At 44.0% G+C, this 22,719-nt stretch overlaps 1 protein-coding gene across 2 annotated transcripts in view; it reads left to right on the top strand.

Annotated features, from left to right (window-relative positions):
• The window catches only part of LOC140478698 (sodium/hydrogen exchanger 9-like), a 480,261-nt gene that overhangs the window by 373,082 nt on the left and 84,460 nt on the right, over window positions 1-22,719 (top strand). Inside the window, exon 14 of one of the 2 annotated variants that reach the window (XM_072572000.1) lies at window positions 14,902-14,984. In XM_072572000.1, coding sequence (XP_072428101.1) covers window positions 14,902-14,984 — 83 coding nt within the window. Of the gene's footprint in view, window positions 1-14,901; window positions 15,004-22,719 lie in introns of both variants that reach the window. The other variant, XM_072572001.1, reaches the window with a different exon arrangement.

The raw sequence follows: 22,719 nt of genomic DNA, 5'->3' as shown, positions 1-22,719 counted from the left end.
AACAGACATTTTGCATCAGTTTTCACAGTGGAAGACACCAGCTGGATACCAGCAAGTCAAGTGAGTCAGGGGTCAGAGATGAGTGTAGTGGCCATCACTCAGGAGAAGTCGCTGGGAAAGCTGAAAGGCCTGTAGGTGGATAAATCACCCAGATTGGATGGACTACACCCCAGAGTTCTGAAGGAGATAGCTGAGGAGATTGTGGAGGCGCTCGTGATTAGATTAGATTCCCTACGGTGTGGAAACAGGCCCTTCGGCCCAACTAATCCACACGGACCATCCGAAGAGTAATCTACCCAGACCCATTTCCCCCTAACTAATGCACCTAACTCTACAGACAATTTAGCATGACCAATTCACCTTACTTGCACATCTTTGGACTGTGGGAGGAAACCCACGCAGACACTGGGAGAATGTGCAAACTCCACACAGACAGTCACCAGAGGCTGGAATCGAACCCAGGTCTCTGGCACTGTGAGGCAGCAGTGCTAACCACTGTGCCACCGTGCTGACCCAAGATCTCTCAAGAATCACTGGCTAATGTAACCCCCCCTGTTTTAGAAGGGAGGGAGGATGAGTTTATAGGCTGGTTAGCCTGTCCTCAGTTGTTGGTAATATGTTAGGGTCCCTAATTAACGATGAAATTGCAGAGTATTTGAAAGTGCAGGGTACAATAGGGCTGAGTCAGCACGTGTTCATCTAGGAGAGGCTTTGTCTGACAAATCTGTTAGAAGGAAATGAGCAAGTTAGAAAAATGAGAGCCAATGGACCCGATTTATTTGGATTGTCAGAAGGCCTTTAACAAGGTGTCGCACAGGAGGCTGCTATAGAGGACCCCGTGGTGTTAGGGACAAGGTACCGGCTTTGATAGAGGGTTGATTGACTGGTAGAAGGCAAAGATTAGGAGTAAAGAGGTCTTTTTGAGAATAGCAGCTGGTGACTAGTGGATTTCGGCAGGGGGTTGTGTTGGAACTGTAACTATTCACAGTATACAGTTCGCAATCTGGACATAGGAACTGAGTGCATTGTTGCTAAGTTTTCAGATGACACAAAAATTGGTGGGGGGTGATGCAGAGAGGCTGCAGAAACACTTGGACAGGTTAGGAGAGTGGGCAAAGAAGTGGCAGATGGAGTACAATGTGGGAAAATCTGAGAAGCAAGAATAGAAGTAGAGACTATTTTCTAAATAGGGAAATGCTTGTGAAATTTGAAGCATAAAGGGACTTGGAGCCCCTAGTTCAGGCTTCTCTTAAGTTGGTAGTTAGGAAGGCAAATGCAATGTTCGCATTCATTTCAAGAGGGCTAGAATACAAGAGCAGAGCTGTACTGCTGAGGCTAGATAAGGCTCTGGTCAGACTGCATTTGGAATATTGTGAGCAGTTTTGGGCCCCGTGTCTAAGGAATGATGTGCTGGTGTTGGAGTGGGTTCAGAGGTTTACAGGAATGATCCCGGGGATGATGGGCTTGTCATATGAGAAGTGGTTGAGTTCTCTGGATCTGTCCTCAGTGGAGTTTAGAAGGATGAGGTGGGGCCCGATTGAAACGAACAGAATATTGAGAGACCTGGATAGTGTGGACATGGAGAAGATGTTTCCACCAGTAGGAGAGACTAGAACCCAGGGGCACAGCCTCCATGAAGGGATGACCCTTTAGAAGAGACGTGGAGAAATGTCTTCAGCCAGAGGGTGGTAACCGTGTGGAACTCATGACAGCAGACGGCTGTGGGAGGCCAAGTCATTGAGTGTCTTTAAGACAAAGGTAGGTAGGTTCTTCATTTGTAACAGAATCAAAGGTTACTGGGAACAGGCAGGAGAGTGGGTCTGAGAAGTATATCAGTCATGATCAAATGGTGGAGCTCACTCTGAGGTGTATAACCTAATTCTGCTTCTTTACCTTATGTTGTTGTAACAATACTTGAACTTCTATCTCTGGGCTAGTTTTACACATGGACAGCCTTGTGTTAACTTCTAAAGTGCAAAATTTTGATTCTGTTCAAGTGTCAGGTGAAAGAATAATTCGATTCTGTGCATTTCAGGAACTACACTTGCAGTAAAGTTACCACTTTGGCCACAAGTCTTATGTGGGTCAGTGCCAGCAGGAGCAACATAAAGGCAGATCATAAGTAAGAGAGAATCACAGCAATTGCAGTGGTCAGTGTTGATATCGACTATTAATAACACACACATGGACTGTGTAGCTATTCTCACTTGTGGGCCAGTCCAACCAGAGAACTTCAACTTGACATTGCTCGGACCAGGCCTCCTTGTTCCAAATATAATGGAAGTCATGAGAGGAGGGCAGAATGAAAAGCCTTGCAGATTAAGTAACTGCACGTGATATAATCCAGAGTTGTGCAAACAACGCATACCTTCCATATAATCCGATGGCCCAGGCAGAAACAGATAATTTAATGTGACCACAATACTGATCCAATTACCACCCTTCTACCCAATCAGGGAGGGCCTTTAGTTTTAGCTGCAATGTATTTTATATATTTGACGTTAGATTAACAGTTGTGCAAGTCTAAGGTGTACGTGACCATAAGATAAAGTAGCGCAGAGTCCCATTGGCTCACTGAATCTGCTCCACCATTCGATCGTGGCTGATGTGTTTTTCATTTTTGTACTGGTTTCTTCACAGGAATAATCTGCCAAATTTTGAACATCCAATTCGATCTAAGTCTCTTACATTCCTGACTTACTGTTTTCCTCATAGTAATGTAACGTTCTTCAGTCATTTTGCTTTTTGGAACCGGTCCCAATTTCTGAGGATCTTTCTTTATCTTCTTTTGTTTGGAAACTCTTTAAATTTTGATGTTAATATCTGCTAACTGTGTTTCCTTTTGTTGGGAGAATGTTTAAACACCCCAGCTCAGCTCAAATTTGGTCTGAGAAGCTTGTTGATAGGCGTCTCTAGGTGGAGTGAAATGAGAAACTGACCATTGAGTTCCTTCTCTCTCTTTCCATGATCTCACAGCTTCTGCCCTCTTGTGCCAACCATAGTATTTATGTTGATAATGTGCTGAGCAAGTTGAGAAATTAAAAACGAAAACAATGAACAATATTTGTTTCTGTGGTTATGTGAATTGCAAGTGGTTTATGCTGGACCTGACTACCAAAAATGGATTAGTGTTCCTTTTACCGAGATTGACATCTTTACCTTGAAGGTACGAAATTCACCAAAAAGTACATTGGATGGTCCACTGAAATTCTGTTGTTGGGGCTATACTAAGGACAATGTAATACCATCTTTTCACCACAAGTTGAAGAGAATCATAACAGTCTGCAGCCACTTCCTAAAGCGGACATTTTGCCTCACCTGTGGCCATTTTTCATTTGTGATCGCATTCATTCCTGAGATGACAGCTTTATGAAGAGGGTTTGAGCAGTGTATGCCTACAGTCTCTAGAAATCTATAAGAAAGAGAGGAGGTGTAATTGAGGTATGTAAGATGCTAAAGGGGATTGGTAAAGGAGACATAGAGAGGATCTTTCCCCAGATGGGAAAATCTAGCGTGAGACATCATAATTTTAGGAAAAGGGCAGCAGATTTAAAACGTAATTGAGGAGGAATTACTTCTCTCAAAGGGTTGTGTATCCCCAGAGTACAGTGGATTCTGGGATACCAAATAGATTTGAGGAGGAGATAGACAGATCTTTAATTAGTAATGGGCCAAAGGGTTCTGGAGAGAGGGGATGGAAGTTGAATTGAGGCTGAGATGAGATCAGCCACAATCATATGAAATGGCGGAGCAGGCTCAAGAGGCTGAATGGCCGCCTCCTGCTTCTAGTTCTTGCGTTCTTACAAAACACTGTCAAGGTGCAGACTGTTGCTTGATTGAAGATTGATTAGATTCTTGTATAGTAATGAATAATCAGACACAAATCCTTTTGTTTTCACCTTACTTTAGAGACTTGCCACCCTGACATTGTGAAGATCCATTTGTAATGTGTTCAGCCTTGCATTTATCCAGATGCCCATCCATGTGTCATTCTTTAGTCCTTCGATATCAATCATCCAAACATCTTTCATTATGATTCATTTTCATTCTATTTAATCACTTGTCCTTTTCTCAACAGTGAATTCAGTAATGTCAAGCTAAATTTAATTTCTTCCAAATAATCCATCAACAGTATGACCAGAAAGAGCCTAACCAGTCTGCCTTTAGTAAATCCCAATTCAGGATCCTCTCAATGCCATAGCAAAGCTCTTTAATCTATCCTCCTTATATATTTCTTATCTCTTAGCCAATTTTAATTCAAACCATCTTATCACTTAATCCTTCAAAGGTCCAAAGGTGGAACCTCATTAAATAAATTCTGATATTCTCATTTTTCTACCTTGATATCTATTCATTAATTTTTGTGAGGTTCTGAAAAATATCTAGTCGAGGTACTGTGTCGAACATCCGTCTGTCCCTGTAATCTTGAGATGTGAGAGAAATGTGAGGTAGTATATTGTATGTTGGAAAATAAAAGGAATTATATTATAGAGGTATGGTTCTTAGCAGAATGGTGGATCTAGAAATCGAGGTCTTCAGCATTACAGGTACCAGTCTTCAGCCAATTCGATTCACTCCACGTGAGCGAGTTTTGAGAAGATTTGTAGCTCAGGTTGAGGTTCTGGATGTAAGTTTGCTCGCTGAGCTGGAAGGTTCATGTTCAGACATTTTGTCACCATACTCGGTAACATCTTCAGTGAGCCTCGATACGAAGCTTTGACCAGAGGCTCACTGAAGATGTCACCTAGTATGGTGATGAAATGTCTGAACATGAACCTTCCTGCTCAGCGAGCAAACCTACATCCAGTCACTCTACATGAATCAAGAAACCGTTGGAAGCACTGGATACTGCACAGATAATATTCCGGCAATAGAACTGAAGGCTTATTCCCCAGAACTTGCCGCTCCCATATCCAAACTCTTCTCATACAAATACAAACTGGCATCTACCCGACAATGTGGAAAATTGCCCATAAAAAGCAGGACAAATCCAACCTAGCCAATTACTGTCCCATCAGTCCACTCATGATTAACAGTGCAGAAATGGAAGGGGTCATCAACAGCGCTATCAAGCAGCACCTGATCAGCAATAACCTGCACATTGAGTCTCTGGGATTTCAATCCAATCTTGGTCTGAACATGGACAAAAGAGCTGAATTCCAGAGGTGAGGTGAGAGTGATAGGCCTTGACATCAAGGCTGCATTCAACCATGTGTGGCATCAAGGAGCCCGAGCAAAACTGGAGTAATTGGGTATCAGGGGCAAACTCTCCTCTGGTTGGACTCATACGTGGTACATAGGGAGATGGTTGTGGTTGTTGAAGGTGAATCAACTCATCTCCAGGACATCACTACAGCAGTTCCTCAGGTCATGTCCTCAGCCCAACCATCTTTAACAGTTCTATCAATGTGCTTCCCTCCATCTGAAGGTCACAGTGAGGATGTTCACTGTGATTCAGCTCCATTCAGGAATCCTCAGATACTGAAACAGTCTATAACCATATACAGCAAAGCCTGGCCAATATCTTGGCTTCCATTTGTAATTGGCAAGGAACATTCGCAGAACACAATTATTTGTGTTCATCTCCAAGAAGAGAGAATCTAACCATTGCCCTTGAAATTTAACAGAATTACCATCACTGAATCACCTGATGTTACCATTCAAAAACTGGGTCAGCCATATTGAATGCAACGGCTACAAGAACAGATCAGATACAAATAACTCACCACCTGACTCCCCAAAGTCTTTTCACCATCTCCAAGGCACAAGTCAGGAGTGTGATGGAATACTCCCCTTTTGCCTGGATGGCTGTAGCTCCAACAACACTCAAGAAGCTTGATACCATCCAGGACAAAGTCACCTGCTTGATTGGCACCACATCCATTGTCTTCAATATTCATTCCTTTCACCACCAACGCACAGTAGCAGCAGTGTGTACTATCCTCAAGATGCACTGCAGAAATTCACCAAGGCTCTATAGAGAGCAGCTTCCAAAAACACAACCACTTCCATCGAGAAGGACAAGGGCAGCAGATACATGGGAATACCAACCCCTGCAAGTTCCCCTCCAAACCACCCATCATCCTAATTTGGAAATCGATTACTGTTCCTTCACTGCCGCTGGATCAAAATCCATCCTCCATAACTCTTACTTAGTCTTAAAAATTGAGGGGTATCTCCACATCCCAAGGCTTCAGCTGCCCAAGCAGGCAAACTGATCACTATCTCCTCCAGGCAGTTAGGGACGTGCAGTAATCAATGGCCCAGCCAGATACACCCACATCCCATGAGTGGATGGAGAATATATTCTGTGTCCTGTTCCTTGTCTCCCAAAATGCATTTTTAAGAATCGCCAAGATTCCGGTCCCGAGGATATGTGGAATAAGTGGTGCTGGTTATTAAAAGGAAGGACTTGATTGTACTTTAATTCAAGGAGTTCTGGATAACATTGTTGACCTGAAATTAAAGAGAAAGTGGGCCATGAGGACTGCTGACTGATTTTACCCAGTCTCTTTTGTTCCTGCAACATGCCAAGCAGCTGCCAGGCATCTTTTTATGCCCTAGACTGAAGCTGGGGGAATAATGCCAGGTAAGAGCAGCAAAGAAACACAGTGTTGATAATAATCAGTACAAGGCCAAAACTCTGTAAGAAGAAATTTGCAACTTTTTCTTCAGTGCCTGTAACTCTATAAGTAGGTTGTTAAACTATTCTAGTTACAGACACTTTATTTAAATTGGACCGTTAGTACGGAACTGTGTGAAATGTAGTAAAATATTTATGAACCACATACAGAAAGAGATGTGTTTTTGCCCCAGTGAACAGTTTGTAGAGCATAGTCCAGCAAAGGCAGTTAGCATTGTGCTGATTAATCCTGAACAAAAAAGCTGACAAATGTTTTGATAAGAACATGTTTGAAGTTTGTGGACTTTAAGATATAGAGAGAAAGAATTAAAGACTTCAGGGAATACTTCTGAGACTAAGCAATTCTAATTGCAGATCAGCTGGTCAAATTTGAATTAATGTTTCAACTTTGCGAACTTGTCGCACTTGTAGGTAATGGATCACTTATGAATGTTGAAGTTTGTGTGAAATTATGTTGAATTTTCCCTTAGGATATTAAGTAAATGGAGCACCAAAGAAAACGGTGCCAGATCTGAGGAAATATATCTCCAAATTACCTTTTTTGCTACATTCACTGTTTTTTTATCTTTGTCTTACACAATGGTTTCAAAATATTGACTATAAATTTATTTCTCCAGTGTAAAAAAATTGATGAATTAATTAGAGGCTGCTCAGATGCCCAATGGGATTCATGTTTTGCTTTTCCCTCAGGTGAGAATTCTTCACCACTCCCACCGTGACGGTTCACAAGACTTTTAACTACCTATTGTCCTCACGTCAGCCCTCACCCCCTGCTCCCCCTTCCCAGAGCCACATCCTCACCTTCCATCTCACCTTCTAGTCTCCCCATTCGAAGGAGTGTTTTCCACTACAGAGTCCCTACATTGTGGGAGCAGACCATTCAACCCATCAAGTCCTCACTGACCCTACATCTCACTCAGACATACCTCCTACCCTATCCAATCCCTGTAATCCTGCATTTCCCAAGCTAACCCACCTAAAACTATCTATCCCTGGACACAATGGTCAATTCAGCATGACCAATCCACCATAACCTGCACATCTTTGGACTGTGGGAGAAAACCAGAGCACCCGGAGGAAACCCACACAGACACAGGGAGAATGTGCAAACTCCACACAGAGTCACCCGAGTCTGGAATTGAACCCAAATCCCTGGTGCTGTGAGGCAGAGTGCCATCCTTTTTATTAAGATCATTTCCACCATCTGTAGAAGGTCACCACCACCAAACACACTTTCCCTTCTAAAAGGAAAAAAAAGACATTGCGGATGCTGAAGATCTGAAACTGCTGGAGATAGAGTTAACGTTTTGGGTCCAGTTCTGAAGAGGAGTCCCACCTTCACCTCCATTTGCGATGGCCTGGTCCATCCCGCTGACATATTAGATTGTATTATATTCCTCTCCCACAGCACTTTTCAATGCAGTCACAAAAGGTGTCACTCTTGCCCTTTAATTTCCTCCTCCCCTACAGTTCAAAGCCCCAAACACTTGTTTCTGGTGAAGCAGTTATTCCATTCTAGTACACAGTGGTGTCCTCTATACGATGGAGACAAAGTGCAGACAAGCTGAGTGTTTTGCAATATGTCCCTTACCACTTCAATCGCCGTGATGCTGTCACAATTACATCTCGGTCCTACCTCCTGCAGTGTTCCTGTGAAGCCCAGCACAAGCTGAAGAACAGCACCTCAGTTTCTGATTCGGCACTCCATGGCTTTTTAGACCCACCCTTAAATTCAACGACTTCAGATCATGAACTGTCTCCTCTATTCTGATATCTTTTCCATCAAACACCTTTGTCTTGGTTTCATGCTTTTGCTTTCAATCAGAGCTGACATTTTTTTTAAATTTATTAACATCTCGTCTGGATCAGTGCTTTTTTGTTTCATTATAGCCATAAGGTTCCAACCTGAAATGTCAATTCCCCCTGTCTACTTCCTGCCGATGTTGCTTGACCTGATGTGTTTTCTCCAGCTGTACCCTTTATCCATCATGTATTCCATTGCCTTTTTTTGTCCTGCCTAAGTGGATTAGCTCACATTTATCCTTTAATAACTAAATGTTTGAAATTGTCTTTGGTCTGGGTGTTTGCTCACTGAGCTGAAAAGTTTATCACCCTAAGTAACATCTTCAGTAAGCTTCCAGACGAAGCACTGCTCATGTTTCCTGTTATCTATTTATATGTTTGGGTTTCCTTGGGTTGGTGATGTCATATCGTGTGGTGATGTCATATCGTGTGGTGATGTCACATCGTGTGGTGATGTCACATCGTGTGATGATGTCATTTCCTGTTCTTTTTCTCAGGGGGTCATAAATAGGATCCAAGTCAATGTGTTTGTTGACAGACACATGAACATCAACGGGCCCCAAAACGACATGACCCACTCTCATATGGAAGGACACCACTTCGACTGGGACAACAAGCCAAACAGAGCCATGCACGAGAATTCCTAGAAGCATGGCATTCCAAACAAGACTCTATCAACAAACACATTGACTTGGACCCTATTTACCACCCCCTAAGAAAAAGAACAGGAAATTATGTCACCACAGGAAATGAAGTCACCAACCCAAGGAAACCCAAACATACAGAGCAGGAAACGCCAGCAGTGCTTCATCTGGAGGCTCACTGATGATGAATGATGACGAAACATCTGAAAATGAGCCTTCCAGTTCAGCGAGCAAACCTACACCCAGAACCTCAACCTGAACTACAAATCTTCTCAAAACTCGCTAATTGTCTTTGCATTTATTGTAGACAGTGCATGGGTCATCTGATTGAAACCTTCAAGATGCTAACAGACTAAGATAAGTTTGATAAAGATAAAGCTATTTCCACTGGTTGGATATTTGAGAACTGGGGACATGGTTAAGCAAAGCTATAAAGGGATATGGGTTAAAGGCAGGTTTATGGAATTAAGCTGCAAGTTCTCACTGCGTGGTCAAAGTTAAAAATCACACAGCACCTGGTTATAGTCCAGCAGGTTTATTTGGAAGTACAAGCTTTTGGAGCACTTCTCCCTCCTTTGTCCATCCCAGTCCAACACCGGTACTTCCACATCATCACTGAATGGTACAACAGATAGGAGGGGATGAATGGCCTACTCTTATCTCTATGTGACCGGCACTGGTGAGGCCAAAAGCCTATTGGGGAGGCCAGGGAGCGCTCCTAATTCTCCTGGGTCACAAGAAATTCTCTAAAAGGCCCTATCAGGTATTCCTGCTTCCCAATCACTGCTAAACTTTCCAAACACTACAAAGTCTGCAAAGGCAACTGTTAATTTAAATCAAAGGGGAGGCACTCACACAACATACAACCCCATAAAAGCAGCAACCACTGCAAATGTAGTGACTTATGGACATGTTCCATGTTTTTACATTTTTAACAACCCACGAGTCTGAGGCTTATTGCTTACAACAGTAATCTATCTGAACCACACACAGTACCACTGAGATTATTGCGGTCCTGAAACCCATTAAAACCGAAGGCTGCCAAACTTTCTCATGAATCTGTCCCTTGACATCCATAGTTTGCTATTTATTAGACTGAAGTGTGATGTTAAATCAAAGCCTTCATCCTCCTGCCTCTTCACTCACTGCAATGTGCCTGCAGAGATTCTGAAATCATTCAACGTTTGAACCTGATAGTGTGTAATAAGTTAACACCAGAGTGAAGGCAGTGATTCATAAATGTGTAATCATATCAGTGCTCGTGCAAGATGCTTTCAGGACTTCCGATGAGAAATGTGATTTTAGATCGGTGCTGGCTCCACTACTTGTCACCATTTATATAAATGATTTGGATGTGAGCATAAGAAATATAGTTAGTAAGTTTGCAGATGACACCAAAATTGGAGGTGTAGTGGACAGCGAAGAAGGTTACCTCAAATTACAGCGGCACCTTGACCAGATGGGCTAATGGACTGTGAAGTGGCAGATGGAGTTTAATTTAGATAAATGTGAGGTGCTGCATTTTGGGAAAGCAAATCTTAGCAGGACTTAATAGTAAGGTCCTAGGGAGTGTTGCTGAACAGAGAGACCTTGGAGTGCAGGTTCATAGCTCCTTGAAAGTGGAGTCACAGGTAGATAGGATAGTGAAGAAGGCATTTGGTATGCTTTCCTTTATTGGTCAGAGTATTGAGTACAGGAGTTGGGAGGTCATGTTGCAGCTGTACAGGACATTGGTTAGGCTACTGTTGGAATATTGCATGCAATTCTGGTCTCCTTCCTATCGGAAAGATGTTGTGAAACTTGAAAGAGTTCAGAAAAGATTGTTGCCAAGGATGTTGCCAGGGTTGGAGGATTTGTGCTGTAGGGAGAGGCTGAACAGGCTGGTGCTGTTTTCCTTAGAGCGTCAGAGACTGAGGGGTGACCTTATAGAGGCTTATAAAATCATGAGGGGCATGGATAGGATAAATAGACAAAGTCTTTTCCCTAGGGTGGGGTGGGGGGTGGGGTTCAGAACTAGAGGGCATAGGTTTAGGGTGAGAGGGGAAAGATATAAAAGCGACCTAAAGGGCAACTTTTTCATGCAGAGGGTGGTATGTGTATGGAATGAGCTGCCAGAGGCTGGTACAATTGCAACATTTAAAAGCCAATTGGATGGGTATATGAATAGGAAGGGTTTGGAGGGGTATGGGGCAGGTGCTGGCAGGTGAGACTGGATTGGGTTAGGATATCTGGTCAGCATGGACGATTTGGACCGAAGGGTCTGTTTCCATGCTGTACATCTCTATGACTCTATGACAGTCTCTCATTTTGAGAAAGTGGCTCGTACTGGGTATGGTGGGCTCCAGCATGGTAATTGTGGCATGAAACTTCTTTGGAGAAATTAAATCCATTATGTGAGAAACCATCTGCCAAACATTCAAATAAGTGGCGGGGCTCTGGAATGCACTGCCTGAGAAAGTCTTTGGATGAGCATTTGAAATGTCACAACGTTTAAGGTAGTGGGGCCTAGTGCTGGAAATTGGGACGAGTGTGGATTTGACTAGATGAGCTGAAGGGCATTAGGATAGGCAATGGCCTAGTGGTATTATCGCTGGGCTGTTAATCCAGAGACCCAGGTAATGTTCTGGGGACCTGGGTTTAAATCCCACCACGACAGATGGAGGAATTTGAATTCAATTTTTTTAAAAAACTGAAATTAAGAGCCTAATGATGATCGTGAATCCATTGTCGATTGTCTGAGAAATCCCATCTGCTTCACTAATATCCTTCAGGGAAGGAAACTGCCGTCCTTACCTGGTCTGGCCTACATGTGACTCCATACCCACGGCAACGTGGTTGTCTCTTTGGGCACTTAGAGTTGGACAATAAATGCTGGCCTAGCCAGTGATATCTACATCCCATGAGCAAATAATAAAAAAAACTCAACAGGAAATTCAGCGGTCAGTGGTTTCAATTTCCTACACGTCAATGAACGTACATCTTGCACTTGTTTTCCTCGAGATGATAACTGAGACACAGCAATATTAGAAAGCTCAGGATCTACAAAGACTCTGCAGTCCATCTGAGCATGCTCAGGAACTAATCACCTGAAGGTCTATCCAATTTTCCCTTCTTCACATTGTCTGACTTTCGGAGCATTCAAAAAAATGGGGTTACTGCAGAGAGAAGTGTTTATAATGCAGGGTGGATCACTCCTGTTTATTACTCAACCAACTTTCATTGATCTCGAAACTGACCTTTTCCCAGGAAGAAATTGCAGTCCTTAAAAAGTCAAAATCTGCTTCTGATAAATTCGTGCTCTGACCGATGTACAATTGGTGCAAGAGTTTGGAAGAATTATAGTCATTACTGCTGCAATGGCATGATCCATGATGATACAACTTCCTAATGTCAGTCAAGGGAGTGCTTTCTAGTTTTGTTTGTAGCCCTAGATTGAACAGAGTCAATTGACTATGCCTGGATCGAGTCAGTCTCATAGGTGTAGCGTTTTAGTGATCCAGAAAAAATACGTCCTCAGGCAAAGTCCTTATTCACATGCTCAAAACACCTAGCTGAGTAATACAATACTTGTAATTTTCTAGCGTGATCCCAAGTGCAATTGATTGTCATGTTGCCCCCATGTGCAAGTGAAATGGATAGTCCAGTTGACACACTAACCTAGCTGCATCTGGAGCTTTGACGCTCACAGACAATCCCTTTTGATTTTAGCCGGGTTGACTCACTGGATCAGCAATGATGTTGTAGTCATAACGTGCACTCTCCTACTGGACTTACAAACTTCCTGCTCCTGGCAATTACCTTAGTTACCCATTGGCAACTATTCAATTGAGGCTAATTGCCTACTTAGGGACATCAGTCCATGTCTGGGTGGGAATGCCATCCATTAACCTTCCCACACTAGACAGAGCTAATGCCACTAGACTCCCAATCCAGAACCCAGTCTAACATCTTGGGAGCAAGGGTTCAAATCCCACCATGGCCTATGGTGGAAGTTGAATTCAGTAAAATCTGGAACTAACGGTGACTGACCATGTAACCATTGTCTATTGATATAAAAACCCCATCTGGTTCACTAATGTCCTTGAGGGAAGAGCAGCTATCTCATTACTTGGCCTGGCCAGGGGGCAGCACGGTGTTCAGTGGTCAGCACTGTTACCTCACAGCACCAGGGACCCAGTTCTGATTCCAGCCTTGGGTGACTGTGTGGAGTTTGCACATACTCCCCTTGTGTGCGTGGGTTTCTTCTGGGTGCTCTGGTTTCTTCCCACAATCCAAAGATGTGCAGAGTAGGTGAAATGGCCATGGGAAACTGCCCATAGTGTTCAGGGACGTGTAGGTTAAGGACATTAATCAGGTGAAATGTAGAGTAATGGGTTAGGGGAATGGGTCTGGGTGGGTTACTCTTTGTAGTGTTGGTGTGGACTTGTTGGGCCACGTAGCCTGTTTCCACACTGTAGGGATTCTATTCTGCACGTGACTCCAGTCCCATGGCAAAATGGCTGCCTCTTAACTGCCCTCTGCTAATTAGGGATGGACAATAAAGGCTGGCCTAGCCGGTGGTCCCCACATCCCGTGAATGAGTAAAGAAAAATTGGATGGGGCAGGAGGGTGATGGGGTCCCTACCTTGCATCCTTTTGTCCAATAAAATGGCCCCTTACCTCAAAAGTGCCACTTTGGGCAACTTATTGCAGCCCTCTCTGTCCTTTGAGGCATTGTATCAAGCCAAAGTCTGCTGAGCTATCTGAGAGCCTGTTGTTCTCCACATCTTATCCCCATGGAGTTAGAGGCTGCCTCTGAAGGAAAGCAGGATCCTAATTTAGAAATCATGGCTGAATGGTTTGGTACCATCCAGTCGTCTCCATGGAGACTCAGTGTGGGAGAGACCCCGGGGAGCCCTGGTAAGCCTTCCCTGGAGCCTGTCGCAGGCCCAGCCCTGGCTGTGTTTTGGAGAAACAGGAAGAAAACGTTAGGCCTCTCTTTACCCACAGCAAAACTTGCAAACCTATAAAATTCTAAACTGGGAGGACCAGGGAATCCAGATCCAGTCCAAATGTGTAGGTTCGGCCATTTATGACTGAGACATGGAGAAATTTCTTCAACTGGAACCCGTGGAATTCTCTGCAACAGGCTACGGTTGAGGCCAAGATCCTGAATGTTTTCAGGAAGGAGTTAGATATAGTTTTTAGGGCTAAAGGCATCAAAGGGTATGGGGGAGGAAGAAGGAACAGTTGGACACTTGGCCAGGGTCATATTGAATGGCAGAGCAGGCTCAAAGGGGCCGAATGGCCTACTCCTGCTCCTAGTTTCTATGTTTGGAAACTAAAATGGTTCTCCCCTTCGCACCCCATGGAGCTGTTCCCTTAACCCAGGCACCAGCCTCAGTTACCACACTGCACTCTCGAGTCATATCAAGGATCTGATTTGAATCATGTGTCCCTGGGGGACTTCAGCCTGCCCCAGCCCATGTCCTTTCAGAATCAGGGCGACAGACTCTGCAATCTTTTTTAGTGCCAAACATCCTTTATCTTTGTGTTAGTGATAATAGGACACTGTCTGTGTGACATATTATGGTCTGTTTTTGTAATGTCTGCTGATTGTCTGCAGGGTTCATTTCCCCTGTTTCCGCAGCTGAGAACACACTGCTGTTATGGATGTTGCAATTTACATACTAATGAGAAAGCTTATTCATTGCGAGACTGCTCGGTCATTTGATCCATCGTCCCCGCTCCTCCTCTGAAAAATAACATCTCCTTGTCCACAAGTCATGCTGAAGTAACCCATTCTTAAATTGTTTATTTTTGTCTCCACAGAACAGTGGTAGTCAGCAGGAGGTAAGCAACACCAAGGCTGAAAGTGCATGGCTGTTTCGGATCTGGTACAACTTCGATCACAAGTATCTTTTTTGCTGAACTGTAAGTCTTGTGTCAATTTGCTATGTACTTTAATAGTCCTCTGTAGAGGACCCTACAGGAAGGTGCATGACAACTGACATTGCAGTGCAGCAGACAAACAACAGGAGCACATATACACTGTAATGCTTAAATCGCAAAGCACTCTGGTCCCAGTGATGTATCGATGAAGAAACAAAGCAAATAGGAGCAGGAGTAGGCCATTTGGCCCTTTGAGCCTGTCCCACCATTCAATACAATCATGGCTGATCATCCAACTCCGTCCCCTGTTCCCACTTTCTCCCCATACCCTTTGATCCCTTCAGTCCTAAGAACTATATCTGACTCCTGAAAGAAAACAAAAAATTGTGGGGATGCTGACGATCTGGTATTAACAAAAAAAAGAAAGTTCTGGAGAAACTCAGCAGGTCTGGCAGCATCGGTGGAGAAAAAGCAGATCGTTGAGTCCAGTGACCCTCCTTCAGAAAGCTCTGAAGACTCTTCTCCAAAACTGGACTCTTGTTTTCTCTCCAAAGATCCTGCCAGATCTACTGGGTTTCTCCAGCAATTTCTGTCTCACTCCTTGTAAACATTGAGGGTTTTGACCTCAACCACTTCCTATGACAGAGGATTCCACAGGCTCCCCACTCTCTCCTCAACTTAGTCTGAAGTGGCCTACCCCAGATCCTTCAATCGTTCTGCACTCCCCGGTCATCAGGAACACCCTTCCGGCCTTGACCCTGTCTAGTCTTGTTAGGATCTTACACGTTTCTACGAGATTCCCCTCCTCAGTCAGAACACTGACTATAGCCCTAACTGATCCAATCTCTCATTATATGTCAGTCCTGCTATTGCAGGAATCGGTCTTCATTGTAGTCCTTCTGTTGCTAGAACATCCTTCCTCAGATAAGGAGACCGAAACTGCACACAGATTTCAGCTTTGCAGATGGTTCACAGTCTTGGGGGAGGCAAGAGGTGAGCTACTCACTGCAGGATCCCCAGTATCTCACCTTTAGATTAGATTAGATTACTTACAGTGTGGAAACAGACCCTTCGGCCCAACAAGTCCACACCGACCCACCGAAGCGCAACCCCACCCATACCCCTACATTTACTCCTTACCTAACACTAGGGGCAATTTAGCATGGCCAATTCACCTGACCTGCACATCTTTGTGACTGTGGGAGGAAATCGGAGCACCCGGAGGAAACCCACGCAGACACGGGGAGAATGTGCAAATTCCACACAGTCAGTCGCCTGAGGCGGGAATTGAACCCGGGTCTCAGGTGCTCTGAGGCAGCAGTGCTAACCACTGTGCCACCGTGCCACCCACAAACGTGCCGCCTGTTGTTGTAGTCTTTCACAACGTAAGAAGCCTCCTTACAGCAAAGATATTTCATATTTTTACGGTCTGTTTTCCCTCACATTTCAATTATTCCCTCCTTATGTTTATTAGTCATCCTTTGCTGAATTCTACAGTCTTCCAAATTTCCTGGGCTGCCACTATCCTTTGCAGCATTGCGTGGATTTTCTTTCAATTTAACCCCATTCTTAACCAACTTCGAATTCTTCGAGTGTTGCCTTCTTCGGGATAAAGTTGTGGTTGTATGCCTGGTGAGAGGTTGGTTTATGGATGAAAGCAATGTAGCTGACTACAGGCCAACAGTAGCTGGTCGGCCGTCCTGTGATTCAATTTGGTTTGGAGTCACAACGGATCCACACTGGTTTCACATCTGAGCAAGGTGTCCACAGTGGTCAGTATCAATAAGTTTAATGCAGTGTTAAACCATAAGATACAAGAGCCGAATTAGGCCATTTGGCCCATCGAGTCTGCTCTACCATTCAATCATGACTGATGTGTTTCCCAACCCATATTCTCCTGCCTCCTTCCCATTACCCCTGATCCCCTGACCAATCAAGAACCTATCTATCTCTTTCTGACATACGCTCAGATACAACCGCTCTTCCCAAGACCTCAAGAAACTTCAGAGAGTTGTGAGCACAGTCTAGGTCATCATGCAAACCAGCCTCCAATCCACTGACTCCGCCCATGCTTCCCACTGTTTTGGGAAAGCAGCCAACATAATCGAAGACCCCTCCCACTCCATTATACACCCTCCCACTTGCATCCATCGGGCAGAAGATATAAAAGTTTGAATATGTGGTACGTATAGATTCAAGAACAGCTTTTTCTCCGCTGCTATTAGACTTTTGAATGGACATCTGAAATGTTAATTCTTCTCTCTCTCTCTCACTCTCTCATTCACTTGCTCTCGCTCTCTCTCTCTCGTGCTCTCTCTCTATCTCTCTGTCTCTCTCTCTCTCTCTCTCTCTCTCTTTATCTCTCGTCTCTCTGTCCCTCTATCTCTCTCTGACACTCTGTGCACCTTCTCGGTGGCTCTAACACTGTATTCTGCACTCTCTTCTGCTACCCTGATGCACTTTCTATGGTACAGTCTGCCTGTATTGCACACAAGCAACACTTTTCACTGTATCTCAATATAAGTGACAACAATAACTCAATCAATCAATGAGTTCTATACATTCACTACCCACTAGTTGAAGAAATTCCTCCTCTTCTCAGTTCTAAAGGGTGACCCCCTTCACTCTGAGGCTCTGCCCCCAGGTCCTAGTCTCTGTTATGAATGGAAATACCTTCTCCATATCTATTCTATCCAGGCCTCTCAGTATCCTTTAAGTGTTGATTAGATCCCCCCTCTTTCTTCTAAACTCTATTGAGTACAGACCCAGAATCCACAACTGTTCCCCATACAACAAGCCCTTCATCCCCAGGGTGATTCTTGTGAACCTCCCTCCAAAGCCAACACATCCTTCCTTAGATAGTTTCCTTAAACAGGTCTTACATGCGTAAGACACTTAGGGCGATCAGTGATCTATTTAGGAAGATTCCTGAAAACTCTCCTTGAACATTGCTGTAAAATGGACTTAACCAGAACCAATCTTTTCCCCCAGTCACCCAGCATTCTCACACACATCCAATGTTTGGCAAAGTTTAATGATGAATATTATGGGATGTTATACCTATTCTTTCTGTTCAGCTGTACACCATGTAGTTTCCAAGGAACTAAGAATAATATAGTTTCACATAAAAGATCATCATTGGTCTTTATCAAAGAAAAAAATCTGTTCTTGAAACATACAACAGGTAGTTCATCTATAAAGTGACGGTTGTGTTCCTGTGCAATCCCGCATTATAGAAAAACCACACTTTAAAAACAGCACTTAAAGTGTTAATTTGTCAATTGCATTACAGCAAATTCATGTTAATGAAACACATGTTACAGCAGAACGACCTGTACAGTGTTAAAAGTGGTTATGTGGTCTTCAAACTAAACATTAATTTTCAATACATGAACCAAAATCCCCAAGTAAGGCAGACCAGAGGCACAAAAGGGCATAGGAAAAAGCCATTAAAATCCATGAATTTCAATATTTTGTGGCGCGCATTTTTTTCTCCCACTCACTGAGTATACGGAGTCTGTCATAGAGTCCTACAGCACAGAGACAGGCCCAAACTGGTCCATGCCGACCAAAATGTCCATCCACAAGAACCGCATTTCCCTGCACTTGGTCATTATCTTTATAATCCTTTCCTATTCATGTATTTGTCCAAATGCCTTTTAAATGTTGTTCATGCACCCGCCTCAACCAGGGGCATACCACCCTCTGTGTAAAAACGTTGCCCCTCAGGTTCCCTTTTATTCTTTACTCTCTAACTTTAAACTCTAGTCCTCAATTCCCCAACCCTGGGAAAAAGACTGAGTGCATTCACCCTGTCATGATCTTACACACTTCTAGAAGGTCCCCCCTCAGTCTCATATGCTGTAATGAAAAAAGTCCTATCTTGTCCAACCTCTCCCTATAACCCAGACCCTCGAGACCTCGCAACATCTTTGTAAATTTCTTCTGCACTCTTTCCAGTTTAATAACATCCTTCCTATAGCAAGGTGACCAAAACTGAACACAATACTTCAAATGTGGCCTCACCAATGTCCTGTATAACTGCAACATAACTTTCCCAACTTCAATGTCCTGACTGATGAAGGCCAGTGTACCAAAAGCCGCCTTCACTGCCCTGTCTACCTGGGACTCCATTTTCAGAGAACCATGCACCTGAACTCCAAGGTCCCTCTGTTCCATTACACTAGTTAAGGCCCTACCATTCACCATGAAACTCCTGTCTTGCGTTGACTTTACAAAAATGCAAGACCTCGCACTTATCTACATTAAACTCCATTTACCATTTCTCAGTCCACTTCCCCAGCTGATCAAGGTCCCACTGCAATTTCTAAGAACCTTCCTCACTGTCCCACGATATCACCTACTCTAGTGTCATCTGCAAACTTACTAGTCATGCCTTGCGCATTCTCATCTAAATCACTGATGTTGATAACAAACAGTAATGGGCCCAGCACAGACCCCTGAGGCACTCCACTAGTCACTAGTCCAACAAGCATCCTTCCACTATTACCCTCTGCTTCTTACCACCAAGCCAATTATGTATCCAATTTGCCAGCTCCCCGTGGATTCCATGCGATCTAATCTTCCACAACAGCCTACCAAGAGGAACCCGATCAAAGGCCTTACTGAAATCCATATAAGCTACCTCTGCTGCCCTGCCCTCGTCAACCTTCCTGGTCACTTCATCAAAGAGCTCTAACAGACTTATGAGGCACGATCTTCCATGCACAAAGCTATACTGACTGCTCCTAATCAAACCCTGTCTTTCCAAATGCATTTATATCTTATCTCACAGAATTTTCTCAAGTAACGTACCCACCACAGATATTAAGCTCACTGGGCTACAGTTCCCAGGATTTTCTTTGCAGTCCTTCTTCAATAAGGGCACAACATTCTCTACCCTCCAGTCTTCCGGGACTTCACCAGTAGCTAACGACGATACAAAAATATCAGCCAGGGCTCCTGCAATTTCTTCTCTAGCTTCTTTGAGTCATAGAGATGTACAGCAAAGAAACAGACCCTTCGGTCCACTTCATCCATACTGACCAGATATCCCAACCCAATCTAGTCCCGCCTGCCAGCACCCGGCCCATATCCCGTCAAACCTTTCCGATTCATATACCCATCCAAATGTCTTTTACCGTGTTCTTGGATATAGCTGGTCAGGGCCCAGGAGGTTTATCTAGTGTCATATGTTCTAATACATCCAATACCTCCTTTACTGTGATATGGAATGTCCCCAAGATATCACCACTCACTTCCCCAAGCTCCCAAGTCGTCTTGTCTTTCTCCACGGTAAACACAGAGGAGAAATACTCTTTGAGGACCTCATCCATCTCCTGTAGTTTACTCATACATGTCCACTTTGGACCTTGAGGGGTCCTCTTCACTCTTAGTTATTCTTTTTCCTTTAATCTACTTAAAGAATCTCTTTGGATTCACCCTAATTTTCCCAGCCAAATTATCTCATGCCCCCTTTTCACCCTGCTTATTTCTTCCGTTAGTAAACTCCTGTATTCCCTGCAAACCTCCAGGGATTCCCTGGATCCCAGCTGCCTGTACCGGAGCCACACCACCTCTTTTTTTTTTTCCTGGTCAAAGTCTCAATATCTCTTGTCATCCAGGGATCCCTATTGCTGCCAACCTTGACCTTCACCCTCACAGGAACATATAGACCTTGAACTCTAGCCATTTCACTTTTAAAGGCCTCCCAATTGCCTGAGGTCCCTTTACCTGCAAACGTACTACTCCAATCAACTCCTACAAGCTCCTGTCTAATTTTGTCAAAATCCATTTTGCCCCAATTTTGACCTTGAACCTGTGAATCAGTCTTGTCCCTCTCTATAACTATTTGAAAATCCATAGAGCTATGGTCACTGCTCCCAAAGTGATCCCCCTCTGTCAGTTCCATCACCTGTTGTACCCTATTTCCCAAGAGTAGGTTGCGTTTTGCGGGTGACGGTGGGCATTGCTTTCAATTGAAGAGTGATAGATACAGGACAGATGTCAGAGGTAGTTTCTTTATCAGAGAGTAGTAGGGGGCGTGGAACACACTGCCTGCAACAGCACTAGACTCGCCAACTTTAAGGGCATTTCAATGGTCATTGGATAAACATATGGATGAAAATGGAATAGTGTGAGTTCGATGGGCTTCACGTTGGTTCCACAGGTCGGTGCGACATTGAGGACCGAAGGGCCTGTACTATGCTGTAATGTTCTATGTTCTATGCCCCTTCCCATCTTTGTCTCTGTCACTGTTCCTTATTGTCCTACTAGCTCTCTATCTCCTACACCCACTCTCCTGACCGGCTCTCTTACATGCCCACTCTGCTTCTTTCTCTTATAAGTGTGTGCCCAGTTATAAATAATAAAATGGTTCCAATGGTTAACCAATTGATTGCCATGTTGCCTTTACCATCCTGAAACTAAACAGCACGGAAGAGGCCATTCATCCTTCCTACCCTTTGAAAGTACAGTTTAGCCACCTCTGCTGTCTCTTCGTAGCCCTTCAGTTTCATTTTTTTGCAGGTGTGTATATATTTCTAGACAATAGACAATAGGTGCAGGAATAGGCCATTCGGCCCTTCGAGCTAACACCACCATTCATTATGATCATGGCTGATCATCCACAATCAGTGTCCTGTTCCTGCCTTATCCCCAAATAGACAATTCTCTTGTAAAAGTCATTATTCAGTCTGTTTCTAACAGCTTCACAGACTGTGCTTTCCAGATGAGAACAACTTCACTGGGTTACAAAAAAAAATCCTCGGTTTCATTCAGGTTCTTTTGCCAAGGGCGGCACGGTGGCTCAATGATTAGCACTGCTGCTGCCTCACAGCACCAGGGACCTGGGTTCAATTCCCACCTCAGGCAACTGTCTGTCTGTGTGGAGTTTGCACATTCTCCCCGTGTCTACTTGGGTTTCCTCCGGGTGCTCCGGTTTTCTCCCACAGTCCAAAAAAAATGTGCAGGTCAGGTGAATTGGCCGTGCTAAATTGCCCTTAGTATTAGGTGAAGGGGTAAATGTAGGGGAATGGGGTCTGGGTGGATAGCTCTTCGGAGGGTCGGTGTGGACTTGTTGGGCCAAAGGGCCTGTTTGCACACTGTAGGTAATCTAATCTTAAAAAAAACTGTTTGAATCCTGTTTCCTCTAGTTATTGGCGCACCAGCTGGTGGAAACTATTTCTCTCGTCAGATTAGTTGAGAACCAGAGTCAGGGACTTTTCTCTGTGTCTTATGCACAGTCAATAACATTCACTAAACAGACTTTACAGATATTCAGGTTTGTACCAGGCCTGTTACTAATCTGTGGTGGAAAATTATCATTGAGGTTTTAGTCAACCTGTAAATTAATTCCAGACACTCTTAATTGTGTTTATTTATCACAAGAAGGAATTAACTCTGCATTGAGCAATGAAGCTACCCTTCACTCCTACAGAATTCATTCCGTGTTCTCAGAGATTTGTGTCATCCACACACACAAACAACATTTGCTGGAGGAGCTCAGCAGGTCTGGCTATATCTGTGGAAACACAAATATTTAACGTTTCAACTCAAGTGAGTCTTCATTACAACTTTCTGAAGTAGTGTCACTGGACTCTTTAGATTAGATTAGATTACTTACAGTGTGGAAACAGGCCCTTCGGCCCAATAAGTCCATACCAACCTGCCAAAGCACGACCCACCCAGACCCATTCCCCTCCATTTACCCCTTTACCTAACACTACGGGCAATTTAGCATGGCAGTTCACCTGACCT

Source organism: Chiloscyllium punctatum, chromosome 6, assembly GCF_047496795.1.
Source record: "Chiloscyllium punctatum isolate Juve2018m chromosome 6, sChiPun1.3, whole genome shotgun sequence".
Classification (NCBI taxonomy): domain Eukaryota; kingdom Metazoa; phylum Chordata; class Chondrichthyes; order Orectolobiformes; family Hemiscylliidae; genus Chiloscyllium; species Chiloscyllium punctatum.
Note: the sequence above shows the minus strand (reverse complement) of the source record. Positions and strands in the feature narration are given on the sequence as shown.